Genomic DNA, 18,352 nt, shown 5'->3' on the forward strand with positions numbered 1-18,352 from the left:
GCGGAGGCAGGAGACTGACTTTCCTTGAAGTTTACGCCTCAGATACTGCCGTCACGCAAAGTGTGCGTGGCACAAGGCTACTATGAATATAGTGGAACACATGCCCCGTGGCATGGTGGGGCATCTTTTGGGTATATTCCCAAGAGTGGTATAGTTCGGTCTTCAGGTAGATCTATTTCCAAATTTTTGAGGAACCTCCAGATTGATTTCCAGAGTAAGTGATAATAAATGTTGTGGGGAAAGCACTTGACAGCATTGTTTTTAATGAGTAAAATTTGCTCCATTATGAGACTTTGAATATTTAAATCCTGTCAGTGTGCTGTAGTTAATGCTAATGTTCAAGTTAACAGCCGTACATCTGCAACACTCTCCTCTTGTATTTCCAGTTTTGAAATTAGATTTCCCCACCCACAACTTCCTCATATGTATTGATAAAACACCACTTTGCTCATAGTTAGAAATTATCAACTATTTTGTTAAGTTTCAGCTATTTCTGTTTCATATTTAAATTGCTCCTAACTGACTTTTCTCCTAGAAGCTTGGCCTTCTCTCCGTTAAGCTTCCCATTTGATATTCTCTGACTCATTAAAAAGTTCTAGAGGCATAAGTATACTTGGAATATAGTAAATATTCTTAAAATGTTTTGAAAGAAAAAAGGAGAAAATGATCTCTAGAAGAAGTAATACTAATGCCTTCATTGATCTGTCTCATTAAAATGCTACGTTGTGATTCAACACTGTGTATGCCTGTTTGTGCACATATGAGCTATGAGGTGTAGTTTTGAGATACATGTTTTATATCTAAATGTACTGTTGCTGTAGCTGTCAATTGCAATATCTGTTACCTCATATTATTTTGAAGGTTTTACAGGCTGAAAATGATATATGATTAACAAAAAAGATTGTAAAGTAAGACAAAGCACAAGGTAAAAATTAGAAAATATAATTCAATTTTCCAGATGTAATATTTTAGCCATTCTGTTATATCATAGTATTCTCTTTAAATAGTGAAACAAAATATGTATTGAAATTTTAAAGTCTTTTAATCTGTTGAATGTTTTACTACAAATGTAAAAAGATGATCTTATGTCAGTTTGACTTGATTCCACCGTGATAAACAACAGGATGACTGCATTGTAAGGCTGTGTCATGGCAGATGTAACTCTTCCTACCTGTGTTTCTTCGTTAGTCAGTACATTGAGTGTTAATATACAGTAAGGTGCACATATTTAAAATGTGCATACTACTGAGTTTTGACCTGTGCATACATCTAAGTATATAATGGATAAGAGCTGTGTTCCTGGTGCTGCCTAACTCTCCCATTATATATGCTTCTGGGTCTAATTAACAAGTTTGTGTCCAATGGAAGCAAAGAATTTGCTTTGTGTTACTTCTTTTTTCTAATAAACTGTTTGCTATGTTGGAAACATGATACTTTTGTAGGCAAACAGTTTCCAAAATTCTGTATGGAGCATTGTGAGGATTGTAAAGTGGATATTATCTATTCCTTTTCACATATTTGTATAATATATTCTGATGATTCTCATCTGCAACATTCCCTTTTAAACTCTTCCCAGACCTCTCCTACCACTTCCCCTTTCCAACTACACGCCCCCTCTTTACAAAGACATGGTTATCAGTATTAGGATTTAAAGTTTAATAAAACAAGTGTTTTTGGAATAACACTGTCTATGAAATTTAAAAGGATATTATGAGGAATAATCATACTGAAAAATAAAAAAACTAAAGACTAATATTGGGACATATATATGACACATGCACATATATATATGACACAAGAAGAAGTAGTAGTGGCATATGTTACATAAAATTAAGGGAGGAAGAAAATTATCTAGGAAAATAAAGCAGACTCGGAAGGAATGAGAGAAAGAATAAGGTGTTTGGAGTACATATGGTCAAAGCATGGTTGATTTAAAAGATGATTATGAAAACCTTCAATACAAACAATGAACATACATCATTAAAAAGCAGCCACAGAGACACATAGCAAAGTAAAAACTGTTGTTTTAAGTTTGTCTTAATGAAAAATGCTTGCACTTAAAAATAATGTACACTAATATAATAAAAATCTAAATATTAAAAATAACTTTGTAAATGTAACGTTTTAACCTGGGTTATAGGAATGCATTATTCATTTGGAAAAGGAGTCCACAGCCTGATACACATGCAGCTTTCTTATGCAATGAATGTGGGACATTAAAGTATTACCTGTCACAGCCTTGTGGCTGCTCTTGCATTTCTATGTTCTGAAGTTTGTTTCTTTGACCAGTAATAAAAACAATTCCTGTCCTTCAAAATCTTTCTTCAAACACCTCAATTTTATGTAGTGCATTACCCATTGATATAACCTTTCAATTTCTATACAACAAAATGTTCAGAAAGGAAACATACCAAATATCAAAAACATATTATTTGGCTGTGTGATAGTGCCCTCATTCCTGTCACTGTGCTATAATTTATGGAGACCTTGTCTCAGCTCTGCCCTTTACTTTGTAGCTTGAGCTCAGGTTAAACCAACTTCAAGTCCATGCTATTTCCCTGTATCCCATTGTGACTGGTGCACAGATGTCAATGTTTAACCCAATCTTATAGTATTATGGTAGACTTTCATTCTCTGTTGTACTTGCTTACCTGCTTTACAACTAAAGGTTAAAGGGGTCATGTTGTAGCAAATATTGACTGGCACAGCATTCTCTGTTTTCTCCCCTTTTTACCATTCTACACACACACACACACACACACACACACACACACACACACACACAGAGTGGTGAAATGGATAGAATGATAATTAAATCAAGAAATGGAGTAATAATTCCTGATGAAAAGCACCTGACTTCAGGATGCATTTCAATTTGTTGTTTGAGGGTCAATTCATCATGATATGGGTGGAACGGTAGCAGGAATGCAAGGTGGCTGGTCAAACTAAGTCCACAGTTAGAAAGAGAGGATAGGAAGGATGTAGACTACACAATGTCAAAATGTCCTTGTAACACTGCCACAGAAAGTTCCCATAGCCTAGTAGGTAGGGACCAGGTATTCGCACAGAAGTGCATCTGAGGCACATTTCGTACTCAGTGCACTCATGGAGACCATGGGGAAGATGAGGGATGAACATGAGGTGGGCAGCAGCATGCATCAGTTCCTTCCTAAGTTTTAGCATTATTGAGGTACACTGCAGCAATGGGTTATTCTACTGAGCGTAAATTTTAGTACCTTTTTTTTTACTTTTATAGTCATGTGTAATTTTTTGATCTGTTTAATTTTCTAATTTACATTGTTTAAGATAACAAAAAGGGTGAATTCCTTCTATCTGTGTGGCATTCTAATACTTCTCCTCAATAGGAAATCTAGCTAAGGGTGTGGTCCAGGGACATGAGTTAAGTGTAGCTAGACCCTATGACTGCATTCATTGGATGAAGTTCTGGCATGGCTCGGGCATCTCAGTGAGACATTTCACCTGGCTTTTCCCACAAACTCCTGTGTGCCTATTTTAACAGAACGAAGTCTTGGAGGTGAAGAAGGAAGAGACTTTGCTGGACTTGGACTTTGACCCTTTCAAACCTGATGTGGCTCCGGCAGGTTCTGCTGCAGCGACCCACTCACCCATGTCTCAGGTATAAAGTGAGCTCACATGTTTAGGGATGATAAACATCAATGAGTATGCTTAGTTAACAGATCTCTGTGCCTTTCAACTGATGGTTAACTACTTTTCTGATTGGTTGACAAGTATTTCCTATTTGTAAGATATAGGAAAAAAAAAAGCTTTATTAGTACCAAATGTTTTACTCTTCTCCATGCCATTAGCCTTCTCTTGCCACAGAGCTGTTGCCTCAGAACCCGGTCTTTGAGAGTTGTTATCAGTGCCTCACACATTCTCAGAGTGTAGGTTCTGATAATACGCCTCATGGCTTCCCTAAACAAAGTTCTTTTAATTTCAAGTTTACTCCGTATTGCCTCATGTTTTAGAAGTCAAGGAGTATTTGGATAACTGCCAGACCATGTCCCCACAGAAATGTGCTTGCAGTCTGGATGGCTGTGAGTTCGAAACCACACTCATGTCCACCCTGCAGAACAATGCTCTGGTGCTGATCACATGGGGCTGTGGAGTGCCTTGCTTCTTGTGCTTAGTCTTGCTCATCTCTTCCTCACCCTTTCCCCTTCTGGTGGCCACTGTAATATGATTCTCTGTTAGGATCTTGTAGGATACCTGCATTGGGTGTGCATACCTGCGGATGAAGGGACGATGCTTTGGGCATAGTGTATTATCGCTGATTTTAGTGGGAGATAGTCAACACAAAATTTGAGGAAACATTGAAATGTGGTGGTACATACCTGTAACCCCACTCACTACTCAGAAAGATGCAAGAGGAAGGTGGAAAGTCAGCCACCCTGGCGTAAAGACCCTCAAAACAAGACACGAATCAGCACTACTGACATTAAGTGTGTTTGGGGGCAGCTGGTGCGCTCACACTTAACTTTGAGAAAATCCAAGGTTCTAGAATATAGAGCAAATTAAAATTAAAATGTATTACAAAATTCAACTGAGAATTAAAAATTGACTTGAACTTCTGTGCCTGCTGACTTGAAGAGCTGACTCCTGGGGAGTGAAAACTGATCTGTGCAGACAGTTTTCTTGCTAATATGTGCTTTGCTAGGCTGCCGTGGCTTCTGAAGGCCTCCTCTTTGTAAACAGGAGAGGTAATCTAATAATCAAATACAATTAGCTTTACTGGTGTTTCGTAAATAAAGAGGGTCTCCTAGTTAGGAGGCTGCCTCTAAACTCTTCTTGGAGATTTGTAATGTACATAAATCACCACAATTAGGACAGGCTGTATGTCCCTGTGATGTTCCTTCCTGCCAAGGAAGAAGTAATTCTGGCTTTTTGGTGGTTCTAACTGCGTACACCTGCAGTCTATGTACTTGCCTCTCCCCTCTCAGAAGGAAGGCAGGTTGAAGGAGACTACATGAGTTTGTTGGGTTCCGAGATGCACTTTCCCCTTCTCTCAAAGCCAGCTCCTTTACCTACCACTGGGTCCTTGTCAGCTGCCAGGGTCCTCCTTATCTCATGATCTCTGCAGTGCTCACACAAGCTCTCAGAGCCTTTCCTGTTCCCAAGGAGAGATGACCACAGTGTTTAGCATTGCTTCCTCCTTTGGAGAAAATGCTACTGTAGTCTGCACCATAAGAGACTTGTATTATATCATTTTTTACTATCTGTTTTTATAGAGAGGCCATCAGGATAGTCAAAAAAATCAGAAAATGCATTTCAGACACAGAGGCATCTGCAGATAAAAATAAGTATGATTTTTCAAAGGAACCTTTCTCTCCTATCTTCCCTGTTCTTTGATTGGTGCTAATCAAAAGGCTATCTAAGCTACATAGAGATGAAGTTAAAAGGCCAGAAGGTGTAGGGGACATCAGTCAGCACCACGGGATCTGGCTCTCCATGGTACAGGATCTGAAGAAGAAAGCTGTAGCCTCTAGAAACTCATTTGAAATGAATGTCTTTCTAGTCTTCTGATTCAAAACAAGCTGGCGAATGCAACCTGAGTCACCGAAGCATCAGTATAAAGCAATGTGGCTTTTAGCAGCAGTTCTCACTCTCAGTGCAGGTTGCTCTAACCATTCAAATTCCTTTATAGATCAGTAAGCTTACAATTAAAGTATCAGTAATGAATGTCAGACACATTGTTAATAGACTTTAATGGGTACCTATTAATGTGAATGACTTGCAATTAACCTGTGTGTTCTCTAATCCAGAATGTTGGAGAATCGCATTTTATTTTATTTTTCTTATTTTTTATTTTTATTTTTTCGAGACAGGGTTTCTCTGTATAGCCCTGGCTGTCCTGGAACTCACTCTGTAGACCAGGCTGGCCTCAAACTCAGAAATCCGCCTGCCTCTGCCTCCCAAGTGCTGGGATTAAAGCCGGGCATCACCATCATCACCCAGCTGAGAATGGCATTTTAAAGGTTCTATTTGCTACCAAAGTGGTCCATCTTGAGGTAGTAGTGAGAGGCAAGCACATTAGTTAAGGATTAAGGTCTGCATTTCCTCAATGATATGATAACCCTAGTGCTGGAAAGAATTCTTACTTTAATTACATGTGTGTATTGAAATAACACATTCATTGTACAAGGACCAAGCAAAGCTCTTCCAAAGGCCACTTGGTTAGATCCCTGCTGCTCTTACAGTATCTACATGTGGCTAACCTCAAATTAAGTAAAACTATATCAAATTTAAAGTTTGATTCTAATAGACTAGTGCATTCCAAATTCCCAATAGCCACATGTGACGAGTGTCCACCAAAATTGGGAACAAAGTGGAGTGTTTCTATAGCCAAGAGTGTAGCTATGGAAGAGAGCAGTTACCCATGGCCTCTTTATATTTATTACTAACTGTATGGACTTTCACTCATAGTGTTTCTTTTTGTTTGCTTTCAGACATTGCCCTGGGACTTATGGACGGTAAGGCATCTGAGCACTAATTTCACATATTTTAATCTATAAAAATTTGGAAACTTAATATAGTTTTGAACTTGTGAGGAAAACAAAAATCCATACATTTAATGATCATTTATTAACCTAGAAAAAATACTTGAAAGTTGAGACCATTTCCCAAATCTGAAAAACTTAGTAGAGAAATGTGTGTCATTGGCCAATATTGCTGAACTAATAGTGATCAAGACAATGGCATTGTGTTCTTTGTGTATTCCTGTGGGGATTGACAACTTAAAGAGCTGTCATACTAGAAGGCATGCACACATATGGTGCTCTTAAACTGAATCAAAACAAAGACTGTAGATTAAAAAAAAAAAAGAAAGGTGATGGGAACTTTTTATCACTATATAATTAAATTTGGTTGAAACATTTGTAAGATTTCAGCTAGGAAGCTGTGGAGTTGAGTTCAGAACCTAATACTTATAATCTTGTAAATTTGATCAGTTTATAACATTCTCTAAGATTCAGCTTTTCACATCTATAAAAATAAGGTAATGACATATACTTCAGAAGGTTGTCTCAGGATTTAATGAGTTATGTGCCTGGTATTTATCCCAGTATATAGTATGTATCAACAAAAGGTACTTATGATTATGGTATTACTTTATGTAGCTGTTCAAAGTTGAATATTTTCAGAATTTAGACTTGGGAGAGACAGAGATAAGCAGAGCTTTGTAGTATTCTTCTGCATTGCAAAATTAGGAGACTGATGACACCCATGTAAAGCCTAGCATTCATTACGGCAGGGTCTTAGTCTTTAAAAATTTCCCTAGCATTGATATTCTACTTTGTAGGACCCTTGAAAGAGACCAAGAACACAACTAATAGTGTTGTTTGAAACATCACTAAGACATGTTTACATTGAATTCATAACTTACACTGAATTAGTTTTACTTGTGTATTTATAAAAGGGTGAGGGTGAGTTGATACTCGGGGCACTAGAATCCTAACTCAATTTTGTGTTCCTTTTATTGTTGATTATGGAAACAATACTAATCTTAGTTATCCATGAATTTTGTAACTTTATTTATAACTATAGCACATTTTTCCCCTCTCTAAAAGGACTGTGGTAAGGGCAAAGGTATCTTCTAGAAGGAGCTTTTCATTGCTTCAGAAGACAGAATTGTTAGGAATAATAGTAATATCAGAAATGTATGAAATATCAGCTTTCTGGACACACTGCCTGTGATTCTTAGTCCAGTCTACTTTATGGGTATTTTTTCCTGAGGGCAGAAATCAGCGTCTAGGTTGAGGGCAGACTGCCAAGAGAACACTCCCACCATTAACCAAGGTGGTTAATACATGCAGTATGGAGCCATTTCTTGACCTCTGTGCTTGATAGCACCTTAGTGTTCTCAGACTCACATCCTTATTTGGATAGGCATTTTCGTTTCTTGGTTTCCTATGGGAGAAATTGTAAACTAGACATGACACATCCTCATTGATACTAGAAAATGACACAGGCTCTTTTTGTTTCATTTGTGCCTCCTCCACAATTGTCTTAAGTAATTTTTTAGAACAAAATGATTCATATATCAAAACAAGTTGTAAAATTTAATTCCTGGACAGTAAAAGTCACAGAATTCTGAAGAGCGGACAGTGTGAGACTTCAGCATTGTACTGAAGTGTCTTCTCATTCTTTATTCTTTTCTTTCCTCCCCATCTTACAGACAAGCACTGATTTGGTACAACCGGTAAGCTGACTTTTATAACATTCTATATTTTGAAGATATTTAATATCATTGTACATATGGTATTTTTTGTTGAATGACATTTTCCCCATGACATTGCTAGTCCTAGACTTGACTGTAAGTGAATTAACTCAAGTACTTTCTGATTTTATTTAACTGATACTACACTACTGAAGAGCTGTATGTTTTTCATCAAATATTTCATGGTCTATTCCATTTTTTCCCCTTTGCTTTTCTGCATACTTTAAAGACTGATTCTTCAAAAAGTCTTTCTATGTGTAACCTCATCATGGAGGAAACTCCTGACAGTGGTTTGGCTGAAGATATTCAAAGATATGAAACTGACATAGGTGCATTTACTTGGGGCCCTCATGCTAGGACAGACAGTGTCAGCCAGGAGATGACATCAAGTGGAACTCGAGAAGATATTGTCTGTCTCTCTGAAGCAGAGCCAGACATGAGATTATCCACTGGAATGCTTTCTTCTGCTGACTGTTCTACTGTAGCTGATCAGGGTGAGGATCACCCTTCAGCTAGAAATGAGCAGCTGTCCTCAGAGCCTGTTCCTGGGGCTGAAGTTGCTATTACTACGTGCATGGAGATGGACCAGCCATATGCATTACTTGACTCAGAGATACCAGCCATCGGAAAAGCTGACCTGCTCAAAGAAGGTCATGAAGAAGCTAAACTATCAGATGGAGAAATAAAACAGACACAGAAGGTAGAAGATCCTATATGGGGATGTGTGGAGACATATCAAAGGGTAGACACTGGAGCTATTGATATCAAGGCAATAGAAGGTATTGAGAGATTTGAGGAGAAAGTAGGTGGCAGTCTAGAAAATACAACACTAAATCATCTCAAAAAACCAGTAGAGCAAGGCCAGGAGACACTTGAAAGTAGTGAAGTGCAATGTTGGAATGATCTAAAGATGATATGTAAAGAAAGACTAAAAACCTATGAAAATTATTTTGAGAAAGCTGATCTATTGGAAAAAGACATGGGACAAGTATATGTGACAGATGAATTTGATGACAGAATTCAAGAGTTATCTGATGAGACTCAAGTAATAATTGATCATAAAAAGGTAGAAGGCTCTGGAGCTACACCTTCTAATCACATAGGGATCAGTAACCTGCCTATCCAGCGTGACCCTGTGTCTATTATTAATGATTCAAGCATTGGGGAATGGGATTTAACTGAAAAAGAAATGATTGGAAATTTTAGTCACTTCATTAAATTGCCAAGAACTGAGAAAACAAACTCTCACGGAACAGATCCAGGTCAAGTCTGGCAGTCAGACTTGAAGTCAGGAATCAATAATGTAGATATAGTAGAAGTCTCTGATATTCCAGATGGCCATGCAAGCACATTTGCCAAATGGCAGGAATCTAATAACCACTGGCATATCAGAGATAAAGAAGGTTTAAATAGATGCTGGGAATATTTGGTAGAAAATGGGAAAGGACTGGAGGAGAACTTACCAGCAGATGTATGTGGGAAACATATCAGTGCTAGTAGTTCAGATCAAAGCCAGGAGACAACTAGACCATTGGGTCAGGGAACCTCCTGGAACACTAGCATGGAGAGCCCTGATAGTTCCCAAGACAATGACATCACCAACTCAGATTTATCTGAAGATGAAATTGCTAACCAGAGATATGGATTGTTGTACCAAGACATAGAGGCTGATAAAGATGAGGTACTTACCCTAGAATGTAGCTTAGACTAGCCAGATTTCCTTAGGCTCTGCTTTTCCTTATGTCTCTCACCAACTTCATTTTCCATCATTGATCTCCTTGACAGATGCACCTCTTAAAACCTATGTGAATCAAACACAAACAGGCTGACAAAAAAAAATCTAAATAATGATTGTACTGGTAATTAGTGGAGTCTTTCTTACCATCCCACTCTCTCTCTCTCTCTCTCTCTCTCTCTCTCTCCCTCCCTCCCTCCCTCCTTCCCCCTCTCTTTCTCTCCCTCCCGCCTTCCCTCTCTCTCTCTCTCTCTCTCTCTCTCTCTCTGTCTCTCTCTGTCTCTGTCTCTCTCTCTCTCCCCTTTCATTTTTTTCATTTCAGACACTAAAATGTGCTAAACCATGAGCAATAGAGATTTACTTACTGTCACCAATGTGGCTCTACTCCAGTAAAAACGCATGAAATGTTTTACCCAATCTTACTAAAACTGTAGAATCTTCATTGCTGTTCATTAAAGTGATTCGTATCAGTGACTGAAGAGAGATATTAACACCCATGGTTCTTGCTAGAATGGCCTCATCCTTATTGAGAAGGTCAGTGTCGGTGAACACTGAAGCACATGCATCTTTCCCTTTTTTGTCAGCCTATTTATAATAATACAGCACGACTCTTTGTAGTTCCTAAGCACTTTCAAACAAAGCAACCTGTTGTATTATTTTTAAATTTGTGTGTGGTAGTAGTTTCTTTCCAACCTATCTGATGGATATTCATTCATTCTGTGAAGTTATTGAAAAAGTCATACCTTGTTTCCATTCTTTTAGGCTTCTGGAGGTTCATTTAATGATTTCACCCAGGTAAGGAGATTGTTTTCTTATAAGAGCTCCCAGCTGAAAATGTTGTACTTCTTTTCTGTGTGGGTTTTGTGTCACCAATCCAACAAAATGATTAAGAGCATTGGTGCAAAATTTGACCTCCCTATTTATAACTTGAATAATGGAAATAGCATTGTTGTGATGAGATGAGCCATGTAACCCAGCATCCAGCACATTAAGTGCTCAGTAATGCTATACCAATTTTTCTACTAGTTCTTAGAAGCGGCTCCAATCCAAAAGATCCTCTAGACTCAGCTGTTGGAAAAGAGGAGATAAGGTTCTTAGAGATGATGATTTTTAAGACCTTCTTCTAAAATGTCATGGTGAGTCACACCACATACAGTGATGCACTTAGTGATTCTTCAGGAAAACCAAAAAGCCATCTGAATATCAGACACTACTCTCAGGCTCTGTTCAAGAAAGTGATGTTTCCGGGGAACAATTCATGTTAACACTTACATGGTATTTTTTTAAATAATTTAAAGGGAACTTTCAAAAACATTAAAATGTATTGATACAACTGGTGGTTACTAGTATAGATGGCCTTTTAAAATGGCCCATTTTCTTTTCCTTTTCAGCCCCAGGACACTTCATTATTCACCATGCAGACAGATCAGAATATGGTAGGTGGCTTGTTGAGTTGATGTGACCATATTTGGGGACAGTTGTTATCGTGGAACAGTTGAAAGTTAGTTGGCAACACTAGCCTGTCTGGAACTTTAATATGCATAATGTGGTTTTTATAGCTTCCCCCTTTTTCATAAATATTGAGAGAAAACATCTGTAGAAATTTGACTCTGAACTTGTTTATTTCTGGCACAGTGACAGCGGCAGGAACCAGCGTCCTGTGATATTTATGACCTTCAGTGGAACACAATAAATCCATCAATATCACACATCTCTGTGTGACTGTAACTTAAGCTACAGGATTGAAAATGAATTTGTCTCAAGAATTTATGCTTTGACTAACATATCATTGCCTTTTTCCTTGAGCTTAGAGCTACTAATTTCTCATCTCTTCATTTTATAAGTTCTAGAGAGAAGCATTTACAGGCCAGCTAATGAAGAGACTAACATCATGGACTGAGTAGGACAGAGTTACTCTGGAGACTAGAGGAGATTCTTGGGAGGTGGGGATGACAGTTCCCATGGGAAGCCTTTCAGCAGTTTCCTCATCAGGCTGATTGGAGAGACCTTGAAAGATGTCACTGTGTACTTACCCTGCTTCAGGAGAGAGGGCTTGTACTTGCTAAGGGTTGCAGGGGTGATGAGCATTGCTCTTCCCTGGCCAGCTGAGTCCGTGCTAGGAAGGACTTTTGAAGTTGAAGAGGAGCCAAGAGGAGGTTTGATACATAATTCATATAAAAGTATAAAAAATATTGTGCATTTTAAAAATGCAAAGATAACTGAATTTACAGAACAATGTTTGGATCATTGGCTTAGATTTCTAGAAATCTGGGCAAATTTTGAAGCTTTACTTAAATATAAACAATAAGGGTGGCTTTAGAGATGAGTCTAACTACATCTTGTTAAAATAAAAACGTGTACCTATCTTATGGAATGAAACAGACAGTGGATTGGCATTTTCTCATAAGGTACATGTTTACTTGAAATAAGAAATTCTAAAAAAAATTGTCTAAAAATTAATTTTGGTAATATTCTGATATTTTGTTAATGTCTTATCATGTTTTTGTGCTTTTTGCACAACCAATGTAGAACAGAATCTCTGTCTATTTTTAAGGGTACGGTATTAACAACAAAACCAGAGAAGCTTGTTATGCCCATTCTCATATTGGTTATTCTCAGCCTTGATGATATAACTTGGATAATGAGGGTTTTTTTAAATTATCAATTGTGAACAGTTATGGAAAACTCAGAAATTCAGGAAGAGAAGAAAAACTATTGGTTATGCTTAAACTCATAGCACTACATCAACACAGAAAGTCCAAGATCAGAACCATGACCTTTTAGTGCCTTGAGAATCCACACTTTAGTGTTAGTTGTGTTGGTCATGTGAACTTTCGTGCTCTTTCGTGAACTTTTTAGTCCTCTCCTCATGTATTCTCCTGAGCAGACTTCTCTGCTGAGGAACACAGCTCGTTCTGACCAGCATTGCAAATGCAACTAAGATTTTTCTCTACAAGGCAATCTTACTGTGTGGCATCTCAGGAACAGCAGAAGCTACAACATTGGGCTCATTGACTAGCTAGGCAAAGGGGATTGAAGCTGGGATTCAGCTGCATAGCTCCTGGTTCATGTCTCATGGCCCATACAACATCACTATGTACCAGTTCAAACCATTTTAAGTCTTCAGACCTTGTTCCTTAGTTGCCCAGTTGAAACCATTTTAAGTCTTCAGATCTTGTTTCTTAGTTGCCCACCAATTCTCTGAGTTTGTATTAAACATCCCTTCCAAGTCTGAAAAAAGCAGTATTAAAGGTAAGTTCCATGCTGGCTTATAAACAGACTCTCGACTCTCCCAGCCCTTCTCTGCCTCTGTACTGACATGGCTTAGTCTCATCACTAGGGTTTTCAGAATATATGCTCCAAGAAAATATAGCCAGCTTTATTCTGACAAATCTTCATTCTGAAAGAAGAATCACTTCTAGAGCCCACAAGGAGACATAACATGTTATCGGTCCATTAATATCTTTCAAGGCAGATACCATGTAGGAACAACAACAAAAACAGTTGAAGCAGAGCCCAATTCACATAATAGGACTTCAGATTTCCCCCACAAGGCGTTGCTTAAAAATGAACCTCATTGGTATATAGCATTGGTATATAGTGAGAAAGTATTTATATTTTCATATCTCAGAAGGAATAAAAGAGTGATCCATAAGACTAATTTCAGTAGTGGGCTTTATACAGAGTGTTTCATACTTGCTCATTACTATTAAGCTGAATTTGTCCCCTAGAACTTCAGTCACAGCCACAATAGTTAGAACTCAGTGCACATGTGTGCTCATGAGAAAATTCTAATTCTATGCCGGTTCACTTCATGCTTTGGGTGCACTTTCTGATTTTAACAAGGAAGTACACTTAGATTCATATCTAAGTCCACCCTCATTGTTCTTATTTAAATGAAGACCCAGAATGTCTCCAGATTTCTAGAAATTCAAGGCAATGATCCAAATATTGTTTTGTATTTTCAATCTTTGCATTTTTAAAATACAGAATATTTTTGATATTTTATGTTAGTTGTGCATCAAACTTTCTCTTGGCTTCTCAGCAGCTTTAGAGCAGTTTCCCTATCACTTTTATGTAAAATTCATTATGTGCTGCATTAATGAAGTATACAGGAAAAACAGGTTTTGAGCTAAGATGCTAGAGACCTGATTCAGTCTGTGAGGGGTGTTGTAGACTGACTAGATAGATAGATAGATAGATAGATAACTCCCATGGGAGCAGCAGCATCTTATTTTTTACCCCTATAATATAAAGGGTCTAACTGAAGCCAAGGAGAAAGCTGCTTTGTAATTGTTCAAGCAATCAGTTGATTGCTATAGACTTTTTTGGGGAGGTCAAAAAGAAGGGAGTGACCCAGAACCTCAAACATTCTGCAGTTGCTGGAGCAGCTAGTTTGCCAAGCCTGCTCTCCCAGCTTTGGAAGAGATACATTTCATTAAGTAAATATTTTTAATTTGCATACTGGAATGGTCCTTCCATTTTTGGTGTAATAAATACTTATATACCTAAGGATCATAAAACTATGTGATCTTTAGATTCTTTCTGACTTCTTTCACCCAGCCAATGTTAGACCTTCTAGAAATATTCTCTTTGATATTCTCTGTCTCTCTCTGTGTATTTCTCTATGTCTCTATGTCTCTGTCTCTGTCTCTCTCTGTCTCTCTCTCTGTCTCTCTCTCTCTCTCTCCATACAACATAAGAGTCATTTCAGTTTCTCTCATACAATCCATAGTGGCATGAAGACAAACTGTTACAGGTGAATACAGTGGTAGGTCTTTGCTCAACTTTGAAAGAAACCATTCTGGAGCCTGTTCAGAAAGAAGCTCAACACAATTACACTCTATGACTCTTCAGTTCTGCAAGACCCCATGACACTAGATGAGAGAATTCATTTTTTTTTTCTAGAATGGATTTAGTGAAACTGGCTGCCTATTCAGAATGATGAGATTCTGGATTGTCCAGAATTCTGCAATATCATCTATTCACATGTTGAGTCTTCTTTTCTTCTTACTCCCAAATAAATCAAGGCTGAAACGGAGCAGGCTCTATCTACAGAGCCCCAAGCAGAGGAGCCTGCTGCTACTGCAGCTGCACCTACTGCTGGGCTGGACCTTGGGCTAGAGATGGAGGAGCCAAAGGAGGAGGCCGTGGTAAGTACTCTGCCTTTCCCCCTTCATTCATTCTACTGCTTCCTTCAAGCTTCTCCCTTGAACCTTTGTATCACTTCCTATCCAGGCTTTAGCTGGCCTGGATATTTCTCTGACATTATTACTATTACTATTACTATTATTATTATTACATTATTATTACTGTTATTATTATTATTATTATTATTATTAAGAACATACCAAAGAATCAAACTTATGCACTAGGGAAACTGCTATGTAGCCATGCTGTGGCTCTTTAAAACTGTCCCTTGATTGTTCTGATGTACTTCTTTTGTCAGTGGAGAGAATCAGACCTATTTTTGTGTTCCTCTTGAGACAGTTGGAAATGTCCTGCAATTAGGGATCAAATTGCCCAGGATGACTTTGCTGTTCATGTCTATGTGCTACTAGCAGTCAGGTCTGGGCAGTGTGTTTCAATGTCCTTGACCTTTTATCCAAAACAATAGAACGTGAGGTCTCATATAGACCGACAAACAGAACAAGATAAATTAATTTGCAGCAAAGTGATAGTTCAGATTGAAGAGAGAAACACTGATAAGACTGAGAGCAGGATACATGAGGGAATATACTCAAGGGTCCCCATTATGCTTCCTCTATAAAGCTCAAAAGGATGGGCTGGCTGCTGAGGGGCATAGTTTGAGTGGTCCTCAGTCTGAATGAATAGGTTATGTCATCATCTCTCTGCTATGCATGTCTTTTCCCACAATGCATCTGGTTTTAATCATATGAATGATAAATATGGTCCCTAAAAGAGGACATTTTTGTCTTACTACATATGCAGCAAAAACTAGTTCCAGCCAGACTGGTCATTCTAGTCTTCATACCTAACTAGGTTTGGAATTCACTTGAATAGTAGCTGTATAATTTGTTACCAGGGGTGGGGAAACTTGTACCATTGTTCAGAAATAGAAACACATGTAGCCTGATGCATATGGGAGTTTAAGGAGGTTATGACATTTCAGGTGCGTTGCTTGGACCTATCCATACATACTATGTGCAGGTGATGCAACTAGGCTGTCACGTATATTATTACAAGTTGGGGGGCTGCATAACTCAAAACCAAATGGATGTCCATGGTCACTATCCTGTCTCCTATGCTTCTCTGACATATATGTATTGATTCCTTATGATTTTACTTTCAGAAGTTGGTGATGGCCCAATATTGAACAAATGGTATATATCTTAGACCTGTAAATCTATAATTATTTATTCTCTAAAAATACTTTTTCAAAATCTAGTCTCCGTAGGCTGTGAAGCTTTGAGGGACCGTACGGGTACCTTTTGTGTTGGGTTGGAGATCCACCCGACTGCTCAGAGCCTTTTTTTACCATGATGCATGAGGGAGACCTGCAGGGGGTCTGTTCCTGTGATGACAACTGAGAGGAGACGAGGACTGAGTCAGGTGCAGTGAACAGGGGAAACTTTCAGCAATCAACTTCTTTATACAGGGTTCACAGGACAAAGACAGACTAAGGATTATCCAACAAGCACCAATTACATCATTTTGTCTCTGAACATGCGTTTGGTTTTTCATTTCATAGTCATGGTTATAAGTTCAGTCACAATTAGAAAGTACAAATAGAACAAATTTTACTTTTATTGTTGCCTTTATAACTCCAACTCAACAAATCTAAAGAATGTTTCTGCCGAAGCAAACATTCATTATTTATGGTTTGCTTTTAGACTGGTATCATTTGAAGTTTTAAAGCACTCCAGATGAACTAAAAATGTGTGAATTGGTCTTATTATGAGTAGAAATTTCTAATACCTAACTCCTTTTAATATATTGTTTTATCATCTGCCTTATAAGGTAGGAAAAGTTGTTTTAGTTGATCTGTCCTATTTAGTGAGATCTATTCTTCCAGGTGTGTACCCTGTAAGATCCCCTATCTTTAAAGTACATTTTCAGAGAGTTCTAAGCATATTGTAAAAAGTAGTCATGAATCTGTTACCAATTCTCCTGACCAGTGAGAGTTTGTCAAGTATCTCTGTTTGTCCTGTCCCAATTATATAGTTTCAGTTTGCTTGGGGGCAGATACTCTGAGAAGATTGCCAGAATCATTGCCTTATCTGTGCTTATCACTGTCTCCAGGGCATAAGGACGACTTCCAAATAGGGTCAGATAAAGTTATTTCCCTAAAAGCAGAAGAGATAATAAGTTTATGATTTTTCTAAAAGGACTCAGTCATAATTTTCTTAGGAAGAGACATAAAATGAATCATAATGCAGAAAGTCCCCAAAAATGCAGCACTCAGAGACCAAAACCTAAAAGTGAGAGTTGCCAGTGATCACAGCATTTGGCTGCACTTTGCTGGAACTGTGCCAAACCTTTGTGCTAGCCTTATAGCCTCTGCCATTTCCAGTGGCTATGGCTGTGCCAAAGACCCACGCTGCAGAGATAAATGTCAACATTAAGCAAGCTCATGGATAGCAAAATGCCCATGAATGTGTAGAGAGTTGTTAATGTCTCCTAAGAATTTTAGTGTTTACCACAGCCTTCACAGAATTTACACAAATAGAAAATCAGGTTCTACCTTGCCAATATCCTATTTTCTGGACTATGTACTACATAAATGAAGGTTATATTATATGTTATTGGTTCCTAAGGTTACCTTGTGTGAAAATGCATATGTTATCTGCCAACTCAAAAATTTACTACTACATCATTAATAAATAATAATGAAAATAATTGAATTATTAATAAAATGAAAAACTAAATATAGGGTATCATATAGAAATAGAAAATTCCAGTTAATTCTATTTTTTTTGACTTTCTTTTTTTATTAGATATTTTCTTTATTTACAAATCATATAATTTCTCCTTTCCCAGTTTCCCCTCCAAAAAACAAACAAAAAAACAAAAAACAACAAGAACAAGCCCTTGTTGCCTCGCCCTCCCCATGCTTGCAACCTCACCCTCTCCCACTTATTGGCCCTGGCATTCCCCTACACTGGGGCACAGAACCTTCACAGGGCCAAGGGCCTCTCCTCCCATTGATGATTGACTTTGAAATCCTTTACTATACACATGCTGCCAGAACAGTCAGTCCCACCATGTATAGTCCTTGGTTGGTGGTTGAGTCCCTGGGAACTCTGAGAGTACTAGTTAGTTCATATTGTCGTTCATCCTAAGGGGCTGCACACCCTTCAGCTCCTTTGGTCCTTTCTCTAACTCCTTCATTGCGGACCCTGTACTCAGTTCAATGGATG

At 38.1% G+C, this 18,352-nt stretch overlaps 1 protein-coding gene across 1 annotated transcript in view; it reads left to right on the plus strand.

The window, feature by feature from the left end:
- Positions 1-18,352, plus strand: part of Amph (amphiphysin) — a 211,533-nt gene that overhangs the window by 165,945 nt on the left and 27,236 nt on the right. The window contains exons 12-17 of the mRNA XM_031359752.1: positions 3,521-3,637; positions 6,468-6,491; positions 8,195-8,218; positions 10,734-10,766; positions 11,363-11,407; positions 15,002-15,124. Of these exons, the coding sequence (XP_031215612.1) occupies positions 3,521-3,637; positions 6,468-6,491; positions 8,195-8,218; positions 10,734-10,766; positions 11,363-11,407; positions 15,002-15,124 (366 nt within the window). The remainder of the gene's footprint in view (positions 1-3,520; positions 3,638-6,467; positions 6,492-8,194; positions 8,219-10,733; positions 10,767-11,362; positions 11,408-15,001; positions 15,125-18,352) is intronic.

Source organism: Mastomys coucha, unplaced genomic scaffold (genome assembly GCF_008632895.1).
Source record: "Mastomys coucha isolate ucsf_1 unplaced genomic scaffold, UCSF_Mcou_1 pScaffold7, whole genome shotgun sequence".
Classification (NCBI taxonomy): Eukaryota; Metazoa; Chordata; class Mammalia; order Rodentia; family Muridae; genus Mastomys; species Mastomys coucha.